Below are 24,058 nucleotides of genomic sequence, written 5' to 3'. Positions count from 1 at the left end.
AGAGAGAGAGAGAGAGAGAGGATTATAAAAATAAAATATGATTCCTTTTGAGATATACAGTTTATATATATAACTTCTACAGCAGAATTTATATGCATATTTGCATTTTAAAAGTTTATCACTAGGTTGTAGGATTTTTCTTTTCTTCTTTAGTTGGCCTGTAATGAGTTTGTATGACCTGGATGGAATGACAGACAGTTGGACAGGCAGACAGACATACACATAGATAAATACAGAACATACAAAGGGATATAAAATGAATTTTAAAGATCCAATGTTTTTTAAAAAAAGTACACTGGATATTTGAAAAGATATATTTACAGGCTTTAATAAAATCTAATCATTTGTAACACACTAGCAGTTTCAATATATATATAAATGAGAATAATAAAGCAAACCCGGCAAAATGGTACCAAATAGGGAAGTTGTATAAAAAAGGATATATGGGGGCCGGGGATTTAGCTCAGTGGCTCTGCCGCCTGGCTCACAAGCCTAAGGTCCCAAGTTCAATCCCCAGTACCAAAAAAAAAAAAAGGATATATAAGAGTTCCTTGTGCTACCTGTTCAATTGTACTAAGCTTAATTATCTCAAAAATAAAGAGTTTCAAAAACTAATAGATATTTTAGATTCCAAATATATATGTCTGGTACAAGATGATACCAATTTAAAAAGCCTACCTTCCCTCCTTTCCTGATATTTGGGATTAAACCAAGGGCCATCTCACTGAGTTACACTTTAGCCCCCCTTTTTTTTTTTTAATTTTGAGAAAGGGTTTTGCTGAGTCACTAAGTTGCCCAGGCTGAACTTGAACTTGAAATGCTCCTGCCTCACCTTCCCAGAGTGCCAAGATTTCAGCTGTGTGTCACTATACCTGGCCTGTTCTCCATAACACTTGAAGCAAGAGCCTTATGATCACTTTGTGAATCTGTCCTTTACAGTGCTTGTCACAAAACAACTTGGAATTTCTTGAGTTGTGTCTTTCCCAGAACATAGAAATATACAGGAAGTCTGCCACTTCGTTTCAGAAGGTCAGTACAGTCTTGGCAATAAAATTTCACAAACTTAGCACACAAAAATTCATGGACCAATAAGAGTCATAAACATAGACATAAATGTATGAAACAAAAAATTAGCTTATTTAATTCTAGCAGTGTCTTAAACCATTATTGGGTAGGATTTATTTCAAAATTAGAAGCTTAGTTCAACAAGGGGAAATCTAAAGAAGTTAAGAAGATACTCCATCTGAGTCCCTGATAAATAGTGAAGAGAAGTTTTTCTTGAAATCAAGCATTTTGCAAACTAGAAACAATAAAGAATAGTTAATCAGACACCATACATATGGTGAGATCAAAGTAGAGGGTGAATGTTTAAATTTTTAAAAAGTATTGCAGCAAAAGACACATTGCCATTAATCCCCCTCCAAATAAATACTCCCCCTTGCTTCAAACACCCATAACCCATTGTTCTTGACACTTCCCAAAGCAGCTCATCTTTAATGAGTATCTTTATGAGATACACTCAAAACTACGGTGAATACTGCTACCATATGAAATCCAACGGGACGGAGGGCTCCTAAAAGCACCAGAGTGTGTCCCCACCCACCTATTCAACAGATCACATCATACAACTTCTGATTCTTTCCCGGTGTCAAAGTGACCATGAAAGGTAAATGTTTTGAATCAATTCAGGACATGGAGGCAGCCACTAGAGTACGACTAAAGACACTCATAAAAGAAGCCTTCCAAGCCAGGCATGGTGGCACACACCTGTAGTCCCAGCACTCTGGAGGCTGAGGGAAGAGGATTGCCACAAGTCTGAGGCCAGCCTAAACTACATAGCAAGACCCAGTCTCAGAAAAAAAAAAAAAAGCCTTCCAGAACTGCTTCAGGAAGTAGCAAGAAAGATGGACTAAGTGTGTCCAAAGAAAGGTGGAGTATTTTGAAGTAAATGAAATTAATAGCAGCATCTTACTTTCCTAGTTGCTGGGACACAATACCCAAAACCCACAAACTAAAGGAAGAGAGGTTTATTTTGACTCACAGTTTGTGGAGTTATGGTCCATGTCCCCCAGACCCCACCTCTCTAGACCATACCCTACCTCCTAACAGCAAGGCAGCTATAAAGCCTCATAATCCAATCACCTCCCCATATCCCCATCTTGTGTGATCTTGGATGGGAATATGGGGAGGTGATTGGATTATGAGGCTTTCCTTTTAAAATAAAACCAGAAAACAAACCAAAAACCCTGTGCTACTCCCAACAATTTATTCTAATTTCTATGAATTTCGAAGGACCCCATATACAGCGCCCTCCTCAAACAAAGCACATCAACACTTATTTTAATTTTAAAATTAAGCTATCCCCAAAAAGTTCTTTGAATTATTGTAACCACCTCATGTCCTGAGGTTATAAATCCTTTGGCTATAACAAATGTAAAAGGGAGCATTTATCTGGAAATCCTGTATTTTTCCTGTTCTTCAATGATGTGATGTTCCTGTTTGCATGGCTGTGTGTGAACATTTTTCTATCAAGGAAGTAGAGCCAGAGAAGAAAAACAGAAGATGGACAAGAATGGTAAATGAAGAACCAACATGAATCAATATCCTAGAGGAAAATAAATGTTAGTTTATAAATGCACTGTTCAAGGTCTTATTTATGATCTCATTTGTTAGGTTAGAGGAATACCTTGAAATTCTCAGATTCTCATTTATAAGTTAACAAAACTAACTTTGAGCCTTCTGATAGAAAATATAAGTCCACGCAATTTATTCCAAGTTGTGAAATTTAATTATGCTTTTCCTTACAAGTGACAATGGGTAACTATTTTGCAAATAGCTTCATGTGTTATTAAGTCCTATACATATAAATGGATGTACATTTCATTTTCGTGTACTTGAAATCTTGGGAAAAGGCAGAGGCGAAAGAAGGAAATTTTGTAATTCTTATCACTTCTCAAAAATTCTTTGTAGGTGTAACTGAATGCAAGTTACGTGGCATAACTCACAGTTGTCAAAAAGAGGGGAGTAAAGCCATACTATTTTTACTCTCTCAAAACAATTACCTTATCTGGCTTTGAAATCTCTCTACTTCCTTCCTCAGGTGGCTTTCTCCAAAACTTAGCATAAAAATGAAATCCAATTCAAATATATGTTCTAGTAACAGACATTTCCAACTTCTTCAGGCAAGAAGACTAGCACATGTGAGTGTGTGTGTGTATGCACACACATGTGAGTATGTGAGTGTGAGCTTGTCACTGCTAGAGGAGGCAACAGGAGAAAAGTGAGTCTCCCTGGAGCCAGATGAGAAGCTAACAGGAACAATATGACAACCACAGGTCATCCAGAGGTCTCTAAAGTGATGTCAAAAGGCAATGAGGTGTTCAGTACATTTTGTAAGCCATGAAAATCCAGGACACATAAGCAAGAAATGAAGTCGACCCTGAAAACAGCAGACAAGTCTATTGATGCAACATAATTTTCATTTACTATTCCTTTGCTCCCAATCTCAATCAAATGTTATTTAACCTTTGGCAGTAGAACTTAACTATTGCTTAATCAAATATGAACATAACCTACTTCAGTTGAGATCTGGCAGAATGGAATTCTGCACTTTCAAGCTTCCATTCAAAAAAAATTCTTAGAAATGAATCTAGTACAGTGAAAAAGTGAGTAGTCACACTTTAAATCCCACGCTATATTTTTCTTGTCAAATACTGGTGTCTGTAAAGTGCATCATCAAACTCCTATAGACACTCACCCTTCAACTTGAGGTCAACATTGTGTCTCAGCCAAGGATAAACCCCATAGCTTGGCATATCTTCCGGAATTGGATTACTGTTTATCCATCCATCACAAGCGAACCGGAAGAAATTATCACAAGGATCCACAGACAGATTAACTTTACTCAATATGGCAGCAGCTATTTAAAAAGAAAATCATAGGATTAATGACAAGCACTGAACACTGTGTGCTGTTCTTTTACAAATTAAACAACAATTTCACATCAACCAGTTCCCAAGCCTTGGCTTCTACATTTCCCCTCAAATGACTCTCTGAATCAACTTTGCTATACGAAATGAGTGTGCTTCAGCCTGAGTGGGTGAAAGTTTGATGGTGTTATTTTTATTAGTTTTTCAGGATTGTTCCTAACATCTGTGGGTTATGAGACAAGAATATAAATGAAGTATTGTGGTAGATTGTTTACAAACTTAAGTGTGACTCTTTTATCCCACATCTTTCTGCAAAGTGACTGCTACTAGGGCCCATTTCCTCTACCTTGAATATGAAGTAACTTTGTCACTTGCTTTGGCAACAAAATTAGCAGAAATGATTATTCGTGAGTTTCAAAGCTAGACCTAAGAGGCCTTGCTTCTTCCCAGTTAACTCACTTCAGATGGAGCCCCAAGACCAGCCTTTTTAGAAGTATCCTGGAGAACAAGAGGCCACATGGAAAAGAACAAAGCCAACACTAAATGCCAGACTGTGACTGAGGCCATCACAGACCTTCCAGCCCAAGCAACCATCCAGAGGAAGGCAGCTGTATAGAGAACCATCCGGTAAAACCCATGGAACAAGAAGAAATATTACATTATTCTTGTTTCACCTCCAAGGTGTAGGGTAGTTTGTTTCACATCAAAGGGTAACTGAAGAAGAGGCCCACATGTCATCTACCTACACATTTTAAAGATCTATTTACAGTGTGACTTCATAACAACTTGATTCTTGAGCCCTTTGACATCCAGTGCAGCTCTCAGAGGACTGAAGCCTTAAAAGACATTCACACAAGCCATGATTGGAGACTTTGGCAGGGAATTCTGGGCTCCAGGATAGGGCTGCAAGCTTGGCCCCACAGATTTCTTGACTGTGGGAGAGGCATAGCCAGAGGAGGACTAAAGTGGGGTGTTGTAAATGAGAGCCCCAGGTGTAGTGGCAGAATTGAGAATTCATATGAATTAACAGAAAGATATAATACACTAATCTACCATTTTCCTTCCTTCATAAGTCTATACACAAATATATAAGGAAGGTAGTCCATAGGTAGGAAATTTGTATGTAAATATATATCCGTGAGCTTTAAAAGAAAATATTTCATTACCAAATGAGAATGTTCAAAGATTCCTAATATTGAACTCCAATTGCCATACAATTGCTGGCTACCACTATGGCACAAAGATCTACACCAAGTGATTACAAAAAAGCAGCCAGTATTTTAATGACATTGGAAGGGTGATATTCTGGGCAATTTAAATACTTTAATTAATGCCAGAATATATTGCTGTTTGAAGTAATGAAAGCTCAATGAGTTCTCAGCTAAATAAGAATTGCCCCCGCAAAGTAAAATGTGCATAAATTTAGATATACATCTTATAGTTTGGTTACATGAGTGGCTCTTCCAGGCTTGAAAAAAGGTATTTCTCTAGCCTAGACTTTCTATGAAAATTTCCAAGAGCTTTTTATCCTGATTGAAGTGAATAATATACAAACATCTGAATTTCTATAGGACTTCAGAATCCCTACTTTTTGCAACCTCCCTTCCTCCAAATAAACAACTATCAAAAATTTGGTTTACAGTTTGTGAAATTTCAAATTGACTTAATGTTTTGATTTTTCAGAACTAATTCAGTTGTCTCTACGTTTTTGCTCACTGCTATCATTTTATCCTTACTATTTAATATGCAAACCTGCCAAGACATACAAAATCTTCCTTGCAGCTCGTATTTATAGTTAGTCTGTGCAGCCACAGAATGAATCTGCTATGTGACACCTCTGGGACATGGATCACACAAATCTCAGTCCCACACAGTATTTACAGTCACACATGGGAGCCCTTATGCACATTGTTACTCACATAAACTCACTGCTTTCTGGCTTCCTTCCCGAACTTCCCCTGCCCCCAACCTCTCCATCTCCTCAGTTTTCTTGCAGGTACCTAGGAAAACTGCTAGGTCAGCTCTGACCCCAGCCCTAATACAAAAGTGGGGGTGCATAGTCACTCACGCTGAATTTGGAAAGGAGACTGCTGAGTGAGAAAACGCTTCCCTCTGTCTCACAATTTATCATTCACGATTCACAGCTGGGCACAGGGCTGCACTTTCTGCAGGGGAACTGTGACTTCAAATTGCAAGGGGACCATAGCTGTCAAGATATGAAAACTCCTTTTCCCCTACTCAGCTCCATGGAGAAAACCAAGCAAGTCTTGTTTTAATAAAAGAAATATGATGATGAGGGAGACCTGTGAAAGCTCAGGCTGTGGGCTCTCTCAAGTCACTGCACATGTGGTCAATTGCTAGCCAGTCTTCAGCTAGTATACGTGGGGCAGCTGAAGGCATCCTAAACATACCAATCTGAGTTTTTAGGTTTAATCAGAGCTCAAGGAAAAACTTTATTAGGGCTTACGCCTTATTATTTATATAAAAATAAAATCACAAACATTAAGCTTCTCCTCTGTGCCAGGAACTTTATTCAAAGCCCTCTTCATGCAACATAGCATGATCACAAACTTTAGAGTCAGACCACTTGATTCGAAATAATAGCAACAATATCCACTAGCTGAATAACCTAAGGCAGGCTGCTTAACCTCTATGTGTCTTGGTTTTTTTCATCTGTAAAATGGGGATAAAAATAATAACACCATATTAGCATCACTATGAAAATTAAATGAGTAAATATATGTGAAGTGCTTATAAAAGTGTAAGCATGTTGCTGTATAAATACAGACAAGATATAGATTGCACAGTGAAATTTGAATTTAAAATAAACTACTCTGTAGAATAAGTATGTATGAAATACTGCATGAGATACATTTACACCAAAAATAGGCTGTCATCACTGTATATCTGTATTTCAAACTTAACTGAACGTCCTATATGTATGTATTTAGCTAAATCTGGGAACATAAAAATTTGCTGTATGCTATTTGCTACTATAATTCCATAAACACTTACCTGAAACCCTGAGGCTAGACTTTCAGGTTTTGGAAGAGAAATAATGTATAAACACAGATGATATACTACTTCAACAATGTCTGGAGTGGACCCCTGAAGCAAGCACATTCATATTTTTATGGGGAAAAATGCACATAATCCTAAGTGAGGTCAATAAATTCTAAAACAGTCTCTCACACAAGACAGGGTTTTGCCATCAAAGAAATTGATTTGGCCTTGCCAACTGGGAGTTGCCATATTTTCTGATATTGGGCATTGTGGACTTGGATTACTATTATCATTGTATTTTTTGATTCTCACAACTAATAAATTAAAAACCTGTTATTCCCATTTTACAGACAGTGAATATGCAATTTAGGATGGTTATGTATTTAGCTTAGGGTCCTGTGGCTTATAAGTAGCTAGATGGTTCTTCAAACCCAAGTTCTCCTATCTACCCTTATCCACTATGATTAGCATGCCACTTCCTTATTTCCTTGCATTTTTTCTATAACTTGAATTTCAAGAGCAAGATTAGCATGAGAGGACAGGGAGCTGAGGAGGAAAGGAAAATGAAAAGAAGAAATGGGGCAGAAGGTGATCAAACACTTTCTTCCATCTCCTGAATTTTCCACAAGTGCACCTGTGCCTACGCACCCCACCCCACCCCACCCCGCTGCTCCTAAGCTCTTGTGTAAAGCCCTGGTTTAGCCAGAATTCTCCTGCCATGTGTATTCAACAGCTGTTCCACAGACCCCTGGGCATACTGAGGCTTATTTTGCATTAAAGAGGACTGTGTCCTTGGCAAGCCTTCCACTATGGAAACAGCAGAATCAATATATTTCAACATTAAAAAGCCATTCATCAATGCGAAGACTAAAAGGGAAACATCAAGGCAAAACATGCTGGCTGGCAGAAGGTGACATCATCAAAAATCAGTCTACAGACTTACACATTTGACTGGCATTGCTATGATTTCTAACAAACAAAATATATGAAATAAGTAACCTTCCTTGCAAAAAGTTGTCTAAACATAATTGAAGATTTATGAGCTCAAAAATTTCAATTTCTTATATCTGCAAGAACCCTACCATAGCAAAGGCATTAGGTGACATGAAATTTAAACTTGGTCACTGATTGTGCCACTTGGTCCCTCACCTACTCCATCACATCCTCTCTTCACTGGAAAAGGCTCCAGGTCAACTGCTCAAACCAGGAAAAGGAAAGGGCCTCCAAGTTTTCACACCACTCCAGAAGAAAAAGAATCATCATTCCAGATGTCACATGGTTGAAATGGTTTAGTCACTAGATTCTGGTTACCCTGGTATTATGGAAAAAGAACAAAGGACTTAGCATGGTACCATGGTACCAAGACAAACATGGTAAGGAGCCAATCGTGGACTTGAATCTCAGCTCTGTCACTGATTCAGAATGTGACCTTGAGTAAGATATTTAGCCTCTAGTAGCCCACATACCCTCATCTGTACGACTGGTGAGAACACAGACTTATAGAGGTTTTATGAGATAGTGTCCCTCAACACATTGCCTCATCAAAAAATATATTGACTACTTATGAATGGGGAAAATCTTTGGTAACATAAGAACCTAATCCATTAAGACTGAATAAGTCCTCAGAATTTACAAGCTCTTTCACCTAAGTGTCTCCATCTCAATAACGCCACCACCCAACATCTAAGCACCACCTTTGAGTCTCTGCTTTTCCTCACAGCCCAAATTAAATCCTTCAGCAGCTTCAGCAAGGCTCTAGCTCCTAAACCTCCTACATCACCCGTCTTTTGAATTTAAGGCAGTATCTGCTCTCTCTCATTTGGTCTACTGCAATAACCTCCTTTCTCAGCACCCTTCTTCCACTCTTGCACCCTCCACTACTTCTCCACACAGAAGAATTCCAATAATCTTGTTTTCCACTGAAAGATCTTTTAAGTACTCATAAGATATACTTTGAAAAAAAACCCTTCAGGGGCTCTTGAACACACTCAATAAAAACCCAAATTTTCAGCACATGTGCCACCCAATGTCCTCCATCACCTTTACTGTGTCCTTTACCCAGCAAGCTCCACCCATCCCCAAACTGGTTCCATTATGGGACTTCTGCCCTCCCTGGAAAGCTTTTGCTGCAGTCTTCACACAGCAGCTTGCTTCTCATCATTCAAGGTCCTCTTCAAGACTTCAGACTTTTCAATCAAGCCATCCTGTCACTTGCTATCCCATTATTCTGTTTTAATACTTTAGTTTTCTGCATAGCATGTACCATTAACTAACATTCTTTTTGTGCACTGACTGCCTTTTATGTTATTGTTTTTCTTCCCCTATCTTTGATATATTGATATATCCCAATCCCTAACTAGTGCCTGGCATGCATAAATACTTGATTAATTCATTCACTGCTCTCTTAAAGACATATGCATAACTTGTCCTATGATCTTCCATTTGGAAACTGTACTGGGGTTCCTGCCTACTTGAATGAGTATGGGTGTTAGAATCCAGCTCTGTAAATCCAGGCCCTAACACTGATTTATGGGGTAGGGCGGGATCTAATAGCTGTAAGAAACCTGAGGCAACTTCAAGTGTGAAATTTCACTTTGGTGCACCCACTGATCCATGGCCTGGTCACCTCAAGAGAAGTGGACTTAAAAAGTGGAATAGAAATAAAAACAATGATGATGAGAAGGAGGAGGGGGAAGGGGAGGAGGACCCAAAGGATTCCGAGAGACATCCCTAACAAAGGACCTCAGCTTAGAGGAAAGCAGGTCAGACCAACTCACCAGAAGATACGCAAAGACCATGTAAGATAAACAGCCAGCCATAAGAGGCCTTAAGAGACATAGTGCCATAAGAAGCCAATGGTCTCTGCCTGTGGGTCTTCAGAGAGGCCATACAACCTTTCAAGCCCCTTCCTGAGTTCCTTATCAGGAGGCTTGAAATACGACATAGCTGTTTTTGATTTTTTGTTTTGTTTTGTTTTGTTTTTGCAAGGAAAAATAAAATAGGAAATCTAAGTTCCACTACTTCACACTGAAACTTGAAAGTAGACTTAAAATTTCTTCAAAGTTGCATTTCATACTTGGTAAACCTCAAGCAAACAGAATACTAAAAATACCACCTGTTTTCCTTCCACTCTCCAAGGTATCATAATTATAACTTGACACAGGGTCGAAAACAGACTTACCAGCTTCGATGCATTCTGGCTTCAGGCAGTACTCCTGTTTAGCTTGGAAACTTAAGAAACCTTGACTCACTGAAAAAACAGATAAAAATAAATGACCAACTTGCAGCAGACCACCATCGGGTAAATCATCATCAAACAAATATGTAAGACATTTGATATCAGTTCATCTTTGTCGGCATTAACATAGTCCACAAAAACCAGCTGGCTAGTAGCCTTGATAAGACTCTTGGTTGTTCTAAAACTCAGTTCTCTCATAAGACAAGTGGGTACAGCTAGACCAGGGCTGCTGGGAGTCTAGTCAGCACCTGGGAGCTTGTTAGAGATGCACATTTTTAGCCTTACTCCAGACCTTCTGACTCCGAAATGCAGGAGCAGAGGCAGCCATGTGTGAGTTTGAGTTTTTTTTGGGGGGAGGGGTGCTGCAGGCTGAACCCAGGACTTTACCAATGCTAAACAGGCTCTGCCACTGAGTTACACCCTCAGCTGGCCATCTGTGTTTCATCACCCTGCAGTTGACGCCGATGTGTTGGGCTAGATGATCTCTCAAGTGTCTGCCATCTCCGATTATCTGAGGTGTAAGTCTCATGTTTCCACTCTTTATATGTCACCCACTTAGAGATGGAAAAATTGAAGTTTTTAAACTATGTCATTTGGAGCAAATCCAGAGTGGAAGGAGAAAGCCAGCGTGTGTGGTAGAGTTCTGGATCTTATCTAAATTCCATATAGATATGACCAAAAGAGGGAGGAGGTAAAAATATACAATGTGTAACTCAATCATCTGGCAATGCTTATTGTCTGCCTGCCTAGGGTCCCAGATACCCTCCTCCCCTGAAGCCCAGCCTAGCTACCAGACATATGTAGCTTTGAGGACTAAACTTCCAGCTACTTCTCCCCTCATTACACACACACACACACACACACACGCGCACGCGTACACACACACACACACACAACCAGGTCTTGCCCCGGTTTTAATCCTTAACACCACAAAGAACAAACAACAAACAAACCAAACTCCACACAATCAAAACAACTTTTTCTTTTCACCAATGTCTTCATGTTCTCATCTGCCTAGCGAAATTACCCAAATGAAGTTCTGCAGAAATAGAGAAGGACACCCTATTTGTGAACTCTAGGTAGCACCTGGGCATTAACAGATGCTAGTTAAAGATTTCAAAACTATTAGATATCATTTCTTTGGTAGTTGGGGAAGTTTTGAAGAATTCATCACTGCTTTTCTCTGTGAGCAGAAATAAGAAGTCATTTTAAGATGTGGCTGTGGCTTGTGAGGAGATAAGCCATGGAGGGTGAGTGGGCACAGAGGCCTTTAGTGCCACCCTCAACAGAGAAACACAATCGGAAAGCTCAGTGGCGTTTATGTTTCTGCTAGAGATAGCAGACTGCACATCACCGGCCAGTGTGACATGTTTCATTATTTATCACCCCACATTCTAAGAGTAGCCTGATTTTGCTTTGTTCTTTTCTCTGCCGCCATCCTCCAAACAGCCTTTTTACCTGTGCTGCATTATAGATTTAAGAAAACTACCTACAGACTATTTCAGGCCTATTATTAAGAAAAGAAGTTCCTTAGCATAAAAGTGTGTTTTGATTTTTTTCAAAAGTCAGGTAAAACATATGAGCAGAATAAAGATTTGCATAGAATATTCCGATATGCCTGAAAGGTAGAACAATGGAGGGAGTTTTCCCCTTCACTTTACTTTTGCATGTTTACCAAATGTTCCTAAGTGAGAATGTGTTATTTTTATAGTAGAAAAAGGTATGTACTTTATTATACATAATGATGATATTTTTATTATTCTGGACAATGACCTTCTTACCGCTAGTCTTATTTTTTTTAACAACAAAAAAAAGGTTAAGAAAACAGTTAAATACTTATTCCTTTCATAAAAAATAATTCTTGACACAAAGTCTCTAAGGAATCAAAGCAAAAAGCAGTTATCTTTATCTGAAAGGAGCAGAAAGATGATTTTTAATTTAATTAACTAAGACAGAGACAAATTCAACCCCTCAAGGAAGAACATTTTATCCATGGGTGTGAGGTATCTTAAGATCTTGAAAATAAATAAGGATCAACAAGCCCCAATGAGGTGCAGGTATAAATGAATAAAACAGAAACAATAAAAAATATTTTAAGATAAAAATTTAAATGTTACTTTTTACTGATTAGGAGCTCTTAAAACTTTTTAACAGCGACTTCTCCTTTTTATTTCTCTGTAATGAGTATAAATGCCCTCAGAATACAGTGAAATCATCCAAGGTCAAGAGTATGAAAATGACCATACAGAAGGGATATCAGGCCAAATCAATCCAGTGCCTGCTTATTTCTGTGAATCGCCTTGCCTTGACATTTTTAGTACTTAAAAAGCACATGAAATTCAAATTTCACTGTCCAGAAATCAAATCCTCCTGGAACCCAGCCGTGCCTATTTGTGTACATATTGCCTGTGGCTGTTTTTGTGCTAGAACAGAGCTGAGTACTGAAGCAGAGACTATATTGCTCACCACGGAGTCAAGAGTATTTACTATCTGATCTTCACAGAAATAGTCTACTGACCACTGCATCTGAGAAACAGATTGTGAGAAAGAAGAGGAAGGGACAGAGGAGAACAGACACTTACAAATAAACTGCTTCTAGGAATGTAGTCATATCTAACCTCTTCAATTCCAGTGCTCTATGTTCTTTGACACCACCCCAAGGCCAGTGGCAATAACTCTTACTATAGAAGCACTAAGGTTTAGAAGAGAAATTATCCCAGAGCTTCAGAGATAAAAAAGAATGCTAGAAATTGCAGACATATGATTGAACTTAAACTTGGTGTCAGAAAAACATGCCACAATAAACAACCAGAAAGCACCTTAAAAAGATGGCCCTAACTAGAATACTGTCATAAAAAAGCATTGCCTGAACGATCCCTGGAGATCAGATAAAGACTTTGCTAGCTGCAGAGTTCAGCTGGGTAACAGGGCATAAAGGACAGGCAGTAAAAAGAGGGTGGGAAAGGGGTTAGTGTGAAGTAGTGCTGAAAAATTTTACCAAAATTAAAGGTCCCCAAATGTACAAAACATCCAAATGGAGGTGGTCTGCTGAAGCAATGCCCAGTTAAATTGTAATACAGGGATGAGATGTAGCTCAGTGGTAGAACACTTGCCTAGCATGTGCAAAGCCCTGGGTTCAATCCACAGCACTGCAAATAAACAGTTTATCACTACTGCCAAAGAATGATTTTCTCTCTAAGAACAAAAGTTGTTGCCATGAAGAATCTTTTCACGAATATGCTATGACTTCAGAATGTAAGGATTATTAACATGCAATGTGGAAAAAGATTTAAGCAGAAATAATATCATTTAAAAGAGTGCATACTTTTATATGCATGATAATCATTTAAATTTTTAAATCTGGAAGTGTTTACAAGACCTAACCTTGTAGTCACTTCCCACATAGTATGTATGTAGCCCCTTGGCATGCCCATAGATTTTCTCCTCCAGTTTTGAATTCCAGGAGGGGACATGTCTCTAAACCCCAAGTTTTGAGGAAAAAATATCTCACAACAGTTTTAAAAAGCCATAGATTCAGTTGCAGGAGTAGGAGGTTTAGCTTCACAAGAAAGCAGTAAATTCATCTAATTTCCTAAATCTTCAGCCACAGAAAACATGGAAAGATGGTTTGCTCATTTTAGCAGAGTTCTCAACCACACAACCCTAACTCTTTTAAAGTTTAATTACTGGTTTGTCCCTGCCAAAATAAACATGGCCTCTTGCATCCTGTATATGCCAAGGAATTTTTCCAGGCCTGCTGCATTTCAAAGTGCACCTACAATCTCCTAAGCAAAAGGCTTATTCCCAAGTAACTTTCAAACTAATGAAATATTATGGGCTGTGTGAGAAAAAGGGTAATAATCAAGGGTTCCAAAAGCCTAAAATTTAAGGGAATCCTTCACTGCCTTCCAAGATATTTGATTCTTTTTCACAGGAATACACTCTTAACATCAATAGACCCTCTAGGGACATAATTCTCACCTTGCGTCATTAAAAAAACCGTATCACAATACCTTTCAAATCTCTGGAGAAAAACCCGTTTTCCTCCCTATTCATTTTTAAATCTATTAGGAAGGCAGAGTTAGCATTGTATCCCATTAGAGACACTGGAATAGAAAGGACTTGAAGAAAACCATTGAAAGTGCATTTTAAAGGACAGATTTGTACTTCATGAATTAAATTTTGTGATTCATTCAGGCAAACATCAACAAAAGCCAAATGAAAAGAAATTCTGGCATGGTTTTGATCTCTTTGTAAAGTCTTTCCTCACAAAACAAACGAAAGTTTCTCCCTATGAATTCATAAGCGCTCAATTTGTGAAACATAATACATGAATTTTTTTTTACTCAGTACAACCGGATCCAGGAGCCAGTCAAAACTTCTTCATACCTACTTTGCCATCTGGATTATACATTTGGTAGTAAAGAAAAGCTGCCTTTCTCATTTGCATATTTGACAAAAACCGAGGATGCACCACCTACAAACACAAGCAAACAGCCATACAGACACCTGCATTATGACAAGGTTTGCTGAAACAAAGCACAAGGAAACACCTAAGCACATATCCAGTCCCCCTGGTCTCTAATGCTCCACTTACCTAGAAAGAGGATCGTGCCTAGCACCAGGATGCCAACAATGAACACAACCAGGGCAATGCGAGTGCATCTCTTGGTCCCCTTTCCAGTCTCCATGCTGCTTCCTGATTCTGCTTCCATCAGAAGGGCTGGAAAGAGCACTCGGGAAGAAAGTCACTTTTTGTGGTTTGGTAGCTGGTCCCAAGAGTTCGTTAGGTGTTGACATCCAAGGCTCTCTTGCTATCCTACCAATGGACAGCTTAAGAAATTCCTGTCAGGAAACCTCCCCTTGCCACCTTTCTCAAATAATCCTTCACAAATGAAATAAAACAAACTCAAAATATTGGTTGCCTTGGCTTTTCCCCTGACTAGACAAAACAAACAGCGGTTGCTTTATCTTGGTGCTCTCCCTCAGCAAAGTCCCTCTCAACCGATTGTTTGGCAGGCTCTTCTCTCAAGCGTTCCGAGTATACATGTTTTACTATGTTGCTGAACAGATGTTTTAGCTATTTAAATGTATAGTCACTTGGGGAGGAGAAAACAATTGTCTTTATCAAAACTGGATTCTCATTACCTCCCCCCAACCATGATAAGTTAGGTGGCAAGGACTCGCCCAACCCACTTCAAGATCTCAGTTAATCATGTAATTTTGCTGCAATAATCATGCTGCTTGCCTGAATTGTCTCCATCAAATATATTCTTTCAGTGTGTGAGTCCCTTTTTAAAGCCTTCTAACAGCTCCTAGGATATCCTGGAGCATTTTATTTTAGGAACTTTGTGTATGATAGCATGTGCCAAAAATCAGAGTCACAGTCCAGTGCAGTGCAAAGTAGCAATTAAGACAACCTACAGAGGCTGATGGTTTGGATTGAACTTTTTTAAGGAAGAAAAAGCACTTCCTCTTTGTGGTGCTAAGAATTGTACAAAAGACAGTTAAGTATATGAATTAAGCTTATTAGCAATCATGAAAGATATGGAGAAGGATTTTTCCCTGCATGTTTTGATCAAAACTGCACCCTTGTATTTTGTCCTCTCATTCCCCTGTGGCAGCCACTGGATAGTAGGTTTTTGCATCTCTAGAAAGTGGCTATTTCAGCAGATTCCCCAGGATGAATTCAAAGGCATTTAGTTTAATAGGAAAGACTGATTAATGACTGGGTCTTTGATTTCTCTGATTATAAGTTTCAGTTATGAAAATCTGTTTTCCTCATGGGGAAGGTTAACTGCAAGGTTACTGAAATGATAAGATTATATTACCCAATAATACAGATACCATTAATTCGCAATTACTACCTCCCTGTTCGTGATTTTCTGGAGGCCATAGATTGTGAGAGTGGGGGGTTCAGCTACATCTAGAAAGCAGGAGAACAAAACCTATGCACATGGCTTTGGGAGTTGCACCAAGGCTCAGCAGGTGCTGATGGACTCAGTGTAACACAAACATGCGTCCTTTCTAGCAGGCTATGGTCATCCTGAAGCCCATAGCATGAGAGTCTCCCAATCTTTCAGGATTCTTCTGTAATACATTCCACCCTACTTTCTGCTTATTTCAAGTTATCCCAGTCAGCAAAGCATAAGGCTTTGTCTGAGTTATGACATCATAATGTGTTGTAGCTCTTCTGTGTTCACTGGCTGTTGTTATTTTGTTGCTGTTAATCAATAACACATCCTAGCAGGGCTTTGGCCCTTAGCATGGGATTCCCCCAGGAATGTTTGCCTTGACCCAATAATACATCTTAGATTGTGAGCTTCATAAGGTCAAGGACCATGTCTGTCACATTCAGTACCACAGCCATAATAACAACAGTTTCTGGCCCATCACAGTAAAGAGGGAAATAAGAGCAATGAAATCATCCAAGGAGGCCCTAGACAGTTGCCCTTAAAAAGTAGCTTAGGAAAGAAAAAGCCCAATGTGGTGGCACACACTTGTTATCCTAGCACTCAGGAGGCTGAGGCAGGAGGACTGCCATCAGTCTGAGGCAAGCCTCAGCTCCACAGTGAGTTCAAGGCCAGCCCGGACTACACAGCAAGATCCTGCCTTTAAAAAAAAAAAAAGCAGCTTAGGAACCTCAGACACCAGTGCCTGCTAGGCATGGGGGAACACACCTGTGGTCCCATCACTTGGGAAGTTGATCGCCACAAGTTCAAGGCCACCCTAGGCTACATAGAGAACAGGAAAAGGGGACATTACCAGAACCCCTACAGTGGGTCCTGGTCTATGAGCCATGACAGCACAACGTACAAGGCAAGTTAAAGAATAAAGACAGGAAATGAGACTTAGAGAGGAGGTTGGGTTCTGGGTCTGATCAATGCTGCTCTGGGAGGCAAAGACGAAGGCACCCTGAGCTTTCCACTATCAAATTCATGGAGAGTAACAGATGACGCAGAGGATGGCGATAATCCTAAATTGACCAGGATCTTGTAATTGGAGGAAGTATCAGATGTCTGGGAGGGTGGTGGTGATCGTAGGACCATGAGGATCTTATGCTGATGAGTTTACATTGATTAGGATGGTGAGATGAGCAAAGACGTTCTTACAACAGTAGGTGCAATGAGTTAAGCCGATAAGGAATTTGTCTCTCCCCAGGTGAGACCTTTCTCTTACTACTCAGTTCTCAAGGAACTGGCTCCTCACAGAAAAAGTTTACCAGTGAGAATTAAAAGATATTATTTCACTTCAACTACATGGCACACAGACACAAAGCAAAATGTACACCCACACTGAACTGCAACTCAAAATTGCTTTATTTGCTATTCTTGGAATAAAAACCATTGTTGAATGCATCTTTGCCTGAACTGTAAATATTAAAACTACACATATTATTTAGTGTTTAAGAGTAAAAAGTCATTATTCTGGGGAGAAAAATGGGACTTGTCAAAAAAAGAAAAAAAAAAAACACTTTACAACTTCTCCAGAACTGTGAAAATAAGTTAACTGAAAAAACACTCTGAAAAGTACATCTGCTCTGCACCCACTCGCTTCTATTAAGAACACACAGGCCCAGCCTGAGCCTTAACAAGAATCAATCAGTAAATGAGTAGAAGCTTCTTGTGAATGTCTGAGGTAGCTGACCCTGTGCAAAGCCTTGGAAGGAGAAAACAGGATGCCATGCCAGAGATTCTGGCCTGGTCAACTGGACTCCAGAACGAAAATCTGTGAAACCCATAGGAACCAGGCCACGGAGCCTACCAAAGTGCACATGTCTGGCCACATAGGCAGTAAGCATCCAGAGAAACAGAAACTTGAGTGGTGGATTTTTTGGGATGATGTTCAGCAGAAAGACCTGCAAGAACAGGCAGAAGTTTCAGGGAAGGGAAGACTTCCCGAAGGGGCAAACCCCACCTCAAGGCGTGGCTTGCCTCGACATTTATCACTCTTTCTGGAGGACTCACAAGTAAGGTTATTTGTCCTGACATAACTGAATCCACCAAATTCAGCCTAAACTGACAGGTGGCAAGGATGGCAGCTGAAGCCAAGTCTCTGTGCCAGACATGGGTGCATCTGGTCATTACTTGGGTGTGCAGGATCTTCTGTTTCAAGCAGCAAAATCTCATGTGGGCCACAATTTCAGTGTGAAAAAAGGAAATCTTCAAATCCTGAAAAATGTTTTCTTTCAGCCACTGGAAAGAGAAGGGAAGAAGGGTAAGAGAGGCAGGGAAGAGCTAAACCAATGAAAGGCCAAAAATATAGGGGTTGTGGAGGAGCTTCTTTGTTGGCCAGGCCCTTCATATTAGTGGGGTTCAAATCCCAGGCCTTTCACTAATGAAGCACATTATTTACAATGTGTCTGGTCTTTTACAAACATCTTAGGTAGATCTTCTTATCTTTTTTTATAGATAAGGAAACTGAAGTTTGGAACTATTAAGTGATTTGCTGGAGGTCATAGAGCTGTGTTTCTCTTAAGGCCAAAATGGTTTCTTTCCTATGTTACTTGGTAAATTTGCTTATCAGGTAATTAGTGAAGGTAGATGTAGCACGTCAAAATGTCACTTGAGCAGAGGAAAGGTGATAAACTATGCTTCCTTTAATTCTCTTGTTTACAAGACTAATTATCTGGTTGTATTTCCTTAACAGGGACAGTAGCCATCACTTAATATGGAGACAAAAGGTTTCTCAGTTCAAGGACAAAAAAACAGCCATGTGTGAAATACCTTCAGATTTGCTGCTGCTGGTCATTGAACATTAAGGCTATATAGCCAGGCTTAGTGATGCACACCTGTAATCCTAGCCCTTGGGAGGCTAAGGCAGGAGGATCACCACAAGTTCAAGGCCAGCTTGGGCCACACAGTGAGACCCTGTCTCAAAAAAAAAGATAAATCTGGAACGTCATCTATCCATGTATTCTAATTGTTCATTTTTTAATCAAACGGGGATTTTATTCCATGCTCTTTCCACTTGGCCATACAGCTCTTTTTATAGTGTTTATTCACTTTGTATGTATTATCATCAGCCCTTATTGTTGGCCTGCAATACAGACATCTTTTGCCCTGTTCTACAGATAAGGACCCTAAAGCCAGCTAAGAATAATTAACAGTCCCAAGGTCATATGATAGGTAAATGACAAAGCACTATTGAGATTCAACTGTTTTCTGTTTTGAAATGTACTTGGGATTTGTTTTAATACGGTATGATAAGATGACATACATGGAGAGATCCTTTCAAAGAAGAGTTTATTATAGTTTCCAAGAGGAGGGATCACACCATACCACAGAGGGACACATGGAAATGTACCAAGGTGGTCAGCAGGCAGAAGGAATGAGGGAAAACCACAGGCAAAAGCCTTGTCATATTCAAGGGAAGAAATGGTCATCGGAGCAGGTGTAGGGTGGGTAGTCTGAATGATTTTAGTGGGCTCTGCTCTTTAAGGATGGTCTACAGTGCTCTGGTACCTTGCCCAGGGGAGACTGAAAGCAAAAGGTAAAGGAGGTAAAAGAAGGCAGCCAAGCCTGCCGAGGTGGCCCACACCTGTGATCCCAACACTTGGAAGGCTGAAGCAGGTGCATTGCTGCAAGTTCAAGGCCAGCCTGGACTACATAGTGAGTTCAAGGCCAGCCCAAACTACACAGCCAGACCTTGTCTCAAAAAAGTAAACAAAAAAATATAGAATAGTTTGCATAGCAAAGGTATCAAATTCATTTACTATCTCAAAGAAATAGCTAACCTAGGAGAGATCACTCCTCCCTGGGTCTGTGAAGCCCCAAGATATCAAACATTATAAAATATAAAAAATCAAAACTACAATTAAAGGTTCTAAAACTATATCTTTTCAGAACATTCCACTGCATAACTTTTTAAAATATAATAACTATTCACCCAAATAGTGCTTACTTGCTGTATCAGACCCACTCTAATCCCTCAGCTAGGCTAATAACCTATAGAAGTGTTTGTGCCTTGCATTAATAAATGGCTAATTGTTCAATAAGGACCACTCAGATGTTTATGGAGGCAAGAGGCTCAAAGAAGTGGTTCTCAAACTTGAATGGATACCAGAATCTCCCAGAGGGCTTGTTAAAACATAGATTGCCGGGCCCCAGTCTTAGTTTCTGATGATGCTGATGATGCTGATCTGGAGACTACATTTTGGGAACTGTTAGCTTAGAGCAGCCACTCAATCTCTTTACAGTGTGGCAAAATGCACCGAAGAACCAACTAAAATAAACATTAAACCGATGTAATAAAACCAGTGATAATGTCCAAAACACTTGACAACCAGTATGACATGGCACTGATCAGATGCTCTGGTTTAAGTGTACCTCATGGGACATGTTTTAAAGGCTTGGTTTCAGTCCATAGTACTACTGGGAGGTGGTGGGACCTTTGAGAGGCGGGGCTTACTGAGAAGTCTCCAGGTTGAGGGACTTGACCTTGAAGGGGATTGTGGGAGCCTGGTCTCTTCCTGTCTTTTTTTGAGTCCCAACTATGAGGTGAATGATTTCACAGTGTTTCTCCACCATGATGTCCTGCCTTACTACAGGCACAAAGTGACAGGGCAAATTGATCATAGACTGAAAACCCTGAAACTGTGGGCTGAAATAAACTTTTCTCCTTTTAAGTTGATTTAACTCAGGCATTGTTATAATAATGGAAAGCTCACTAACACACTAGGAACATTTCAATGGCCCTACTGTGCTGGGTACTTCTTATTTGTTAGATCTGGAGGGTCCCAGGGGAGGGACTGAGGAGGATAAGAAAGCAAGGAGCCAAAGAGGCAGCTAGCAATAGCTAGGAAGGAGGTATCTCAGTATCAGACAGCAGCTATCAGTAGGAACCAACTGAACTGCAGTCCTGACTCAAATTTCAAATAAACTTTTGATGGTACTTTAAACACTTTAATGGCTACTGTCAGCTTTTAGGGAAAATGTCAAACTGCTTCACAAGGAACTGCTGCATGACCCAACCATGCAGTCCTCCAGGCTCATGCAATACACCAAGCCTTCTAAAACCCCTTTACATTCCTAGATTCATTAGGCTTCACCCAGCCTTTGTGCCCGTAAGAAAGATTTCTCCTTTTGCCTGGAAAGCCATTTCCTCGGGAAACTCAGATTCACCTTTGAAGATTCAGCTCAAATTTTGTCTCTTTAGAAAAAATTTCCCAGGACCTTCTTATCAAGGTCACAAGATAAACTATCATGCATTACAATAGTCTCTTTGTAGAAAGTTGCCCCCATTAGATCACATATAAATTGAGGGCATTTACCCTCATCGTATTAATATCTCATCAATTTTTAGAGAGACTTTCGTTCAAGCTTTAACATCTCTAAAAAGTAAGGTATACTTCATGACTGGTGGTATGGCATAATTTCACAGCACTTTGCTTTCTTTATGGTACGCAGTATTGTGGTACATCTTAAATTCATTTGTAATCTATGAAATGAATTTTTCCTCCCTGTAGCCACATTTCCTTGGGCAACACTGAGCATGAGCATGTAGGATATGCTTTGGCTCTCAGCCCCACTCTGTCTAGTGTATCCAATATGTGGTAGGCAGCTGTATGCCCACAAAACTACATTCCTAGGCTGCCTTCGCCAGCTGCATTCCTGTTAGATTGTTAGCGGGAGGCATTGATGGGAGATTAGACAATAGGAGGAATATAGAAGCCTCATTTCATTTTTGTTTATTCCACCTGGGTCTTCTATGTTACCTCCAGTAAGCAAGTGGGGCTCTTATGATATGTGCAGCAAATCTGACAGAGGTAGAGACATAAAGCTGCAGATGACCAGAGCCTCTACTAGCAAGGGCAAGACCATGACTCCTGGAGCCCCACTTAGCAGCAGCAGCTTTAGCACTGAAACCTCTGGGCTTTAGATCACCTTTCTTCCATTCTCAGCTCAAGCCTTCTGCACAGTAAGTAGCCTTCTGTAGTTACTGAACTCTGAGTAACTATATCTCCCTTGCTCCTTTTGCTCTTCCCTACCTTTGGAACCAAATGCCTACATTAAATGCACTGTTTGAAATACCTAAAAGTCTCTTCATTCCCCACTGAACACCAACAGCCATAGTTGCCTTTTTACCCCTTTAATTCCTAGCTGTTCCATTCCCATTGATGTATTTTGCCATGCTGCTAAGCAGGAGAGTTTAATGGTGACAACAGTTAAAGGACATGGTATCTGGAGGAAAACTCTCTGGGTTGGATTTTGGGCACTGCTATTCACTGCTATAGGACCTTACGAAAATTGTTCTCTCACAAACCAATTTTCTCACCTTACAAAGGGACAGTTAATGTTCTGTCTACAATAGAGGTGTTATAAGATGAAGGGCTTAAAATGGTGCTTGAATGGTAGACATTGTTATTGCTGTGCTTCTTAATATTTCATGTTTTGTCACCCATATACTTGTCAGTGTTTCCTATTTATTTTTATTTAGGGCATTTATGTCTGTGGAGGTATCACTATAGATAAAGAGGAGGGAAGGAACAAGGTAAGAAGAAAGCATGGAAAGGTAAAGGAGAGATAAAATCAGGGAGAAAATGTGGGGTTTTACAATTTTTTAAAAATGTCACCTCTGATCCTTTTCCTCTTTACTGTAGCCACTGGTTAGCCTCCAGCCTTAGCTAGTTGTGTTCCATTGTTAATAAGGACAGTCAGGTGTGAGCATACACCTGTCTGTTTCATTTATCCTTTAAACCATTTGAAAGTTGGGACCACAACTGGGACATCTATATACTTTGGGATCTGACAGGGAATGAACTTAATGTTAAAGGATGAATGCAAGTGAAATCCCAATTAGATTACAGAAGTCAGTCTGAAAAGGCTAGGTTCAGAACGTGATTTTTTCTTTTTAGCTAGGATGAAGAGAAAAGAACACAGAGAAACGATGATTTCCTTAAATTATGGTCATGGCCAAGGACAAAAAGAAAATAATTTCTTTCAAGATAGTGGTCACACAATGTTGTCCACAGCTCTAACAGATTGTCCTTAACACTTATCTTTGGATTTCTTAACAACAAGTGCTCTCTTGCGTACTCAGCCTGGTATTTATAAAATCAAAACATATCCGTCTCCTCTAGAACTTTTTTTTTTTTAACTTTTAGTTTTTAATTTTTGTTTCAGATGGCTGGATAAGGTATCTACAGTCTAGCACTTCTTAATAGTCATGAAACATGTGAAAGACTACTTGCATATATGAGGAAAAGAGGAAAGATCATGATTGTCTAATAAGGTACATGAGTCCCCAAATAAGTTATGCAAAAATATCAAACTTGCTATCCCAACGGCCAAAACAAACAAACAAAAAAACAATCTGGAAAAAAAGTTTTTTAAAAATTTAAACTTAAAAAAATCTGTAGACAGTATAACATGTTAAGACTGTTATTTTTTACATATTAAGTCCATCAAATAAATTTTATACTAATGTTTTAAAATTAGGTCGTTTTACTCTATATTCCTTTGCCCCACTAAAAGACCACCTATCAAACTGGACTATAGCTCATACCCACAAATAGTAACACACATACCACTAAGGCCCATGTGGACTTGTGCATATTGCACACACATGCAAGGGCTAACACTGTGTATACACACCTTCCATAAGAACTTTTAGCCAACAGAATACTCAGTGGGGTGAAAAGATGAACATAAAATAAGGCATCATCTACAAACAGGAGAAGGAAACTAAGGAAGATTTTTCAAATTTTTACCAATTATTTTCAATTTTGTAAAGCATTCGAAATTTTCCTTTTTTTTTTTTTTTTTGGTACTGGGGATTGAACTCGGGCCCTTGGGCTTGTGAGGCAGGCAGTGGCAGCAGAACCACTGAGCTAATCCCAGAAAATTTCCAATTCTAAAAGACCTCATTTGACATAATATAATAGTTG

The 24,058-nt window shown here is 39.5% G+C and overlaps 1 protein-coding gene across 1 annotated transcript in view; it reads right to left on the bottom strand.

Moving 5' to 3' along the window:
• Window positions 1-15,883, bottom strand: part of Phex (phosphate regulating endopeptidase homolog X-linked) — a 200,041-nt gene extending 184,158 nt beyond the window's left edge. The window contains exons 1-3 of the mRNA XM_010607134.3: window positions 14,768-15,883; window positions 10,114-10,182; window positions 3,758-3,919 (exon numbers count right to left, since the gene is read on the bottom strand). Coding sequence (XP_010605436.1) covers window positions 3,758-3,919; window positions 10,114-10,182; window positions 14,768-14,885 — 349 coding nt within the window. The 5' untranslated portion in view covers window positions 14,886-15,883. The remainder of the gene's footprint in view (window positions 1-3,757; window positions 3,920-10,113; window positions 10,183-14,767) is intronic.
• Window positions 15,884-24,058: the final 8,175 nt, after the last annotated feature.

Source organism: Fukomys damarensis, unplaced genomic scaffold, assembly GCF_012274545.1.
Source record: "Fukomys damarensis isolate Sample0158 unplaced genomic scaffold, DMR_v1.0_HiC HiC_scaffold_39, whole genome shotgun sequence".
Classification (NCBI taxonomy): Eukaryota; Metazoa; Chordata; class Mammalia; order Rodentia; family Bathyergidae; genus Fukomys; species Fukomys damarensis.
The sequence above is the reverse complement of the archived record's forward strand: the minus strand, read 5'-3'. Positions and strand labels throughout refer to the sequence as shown.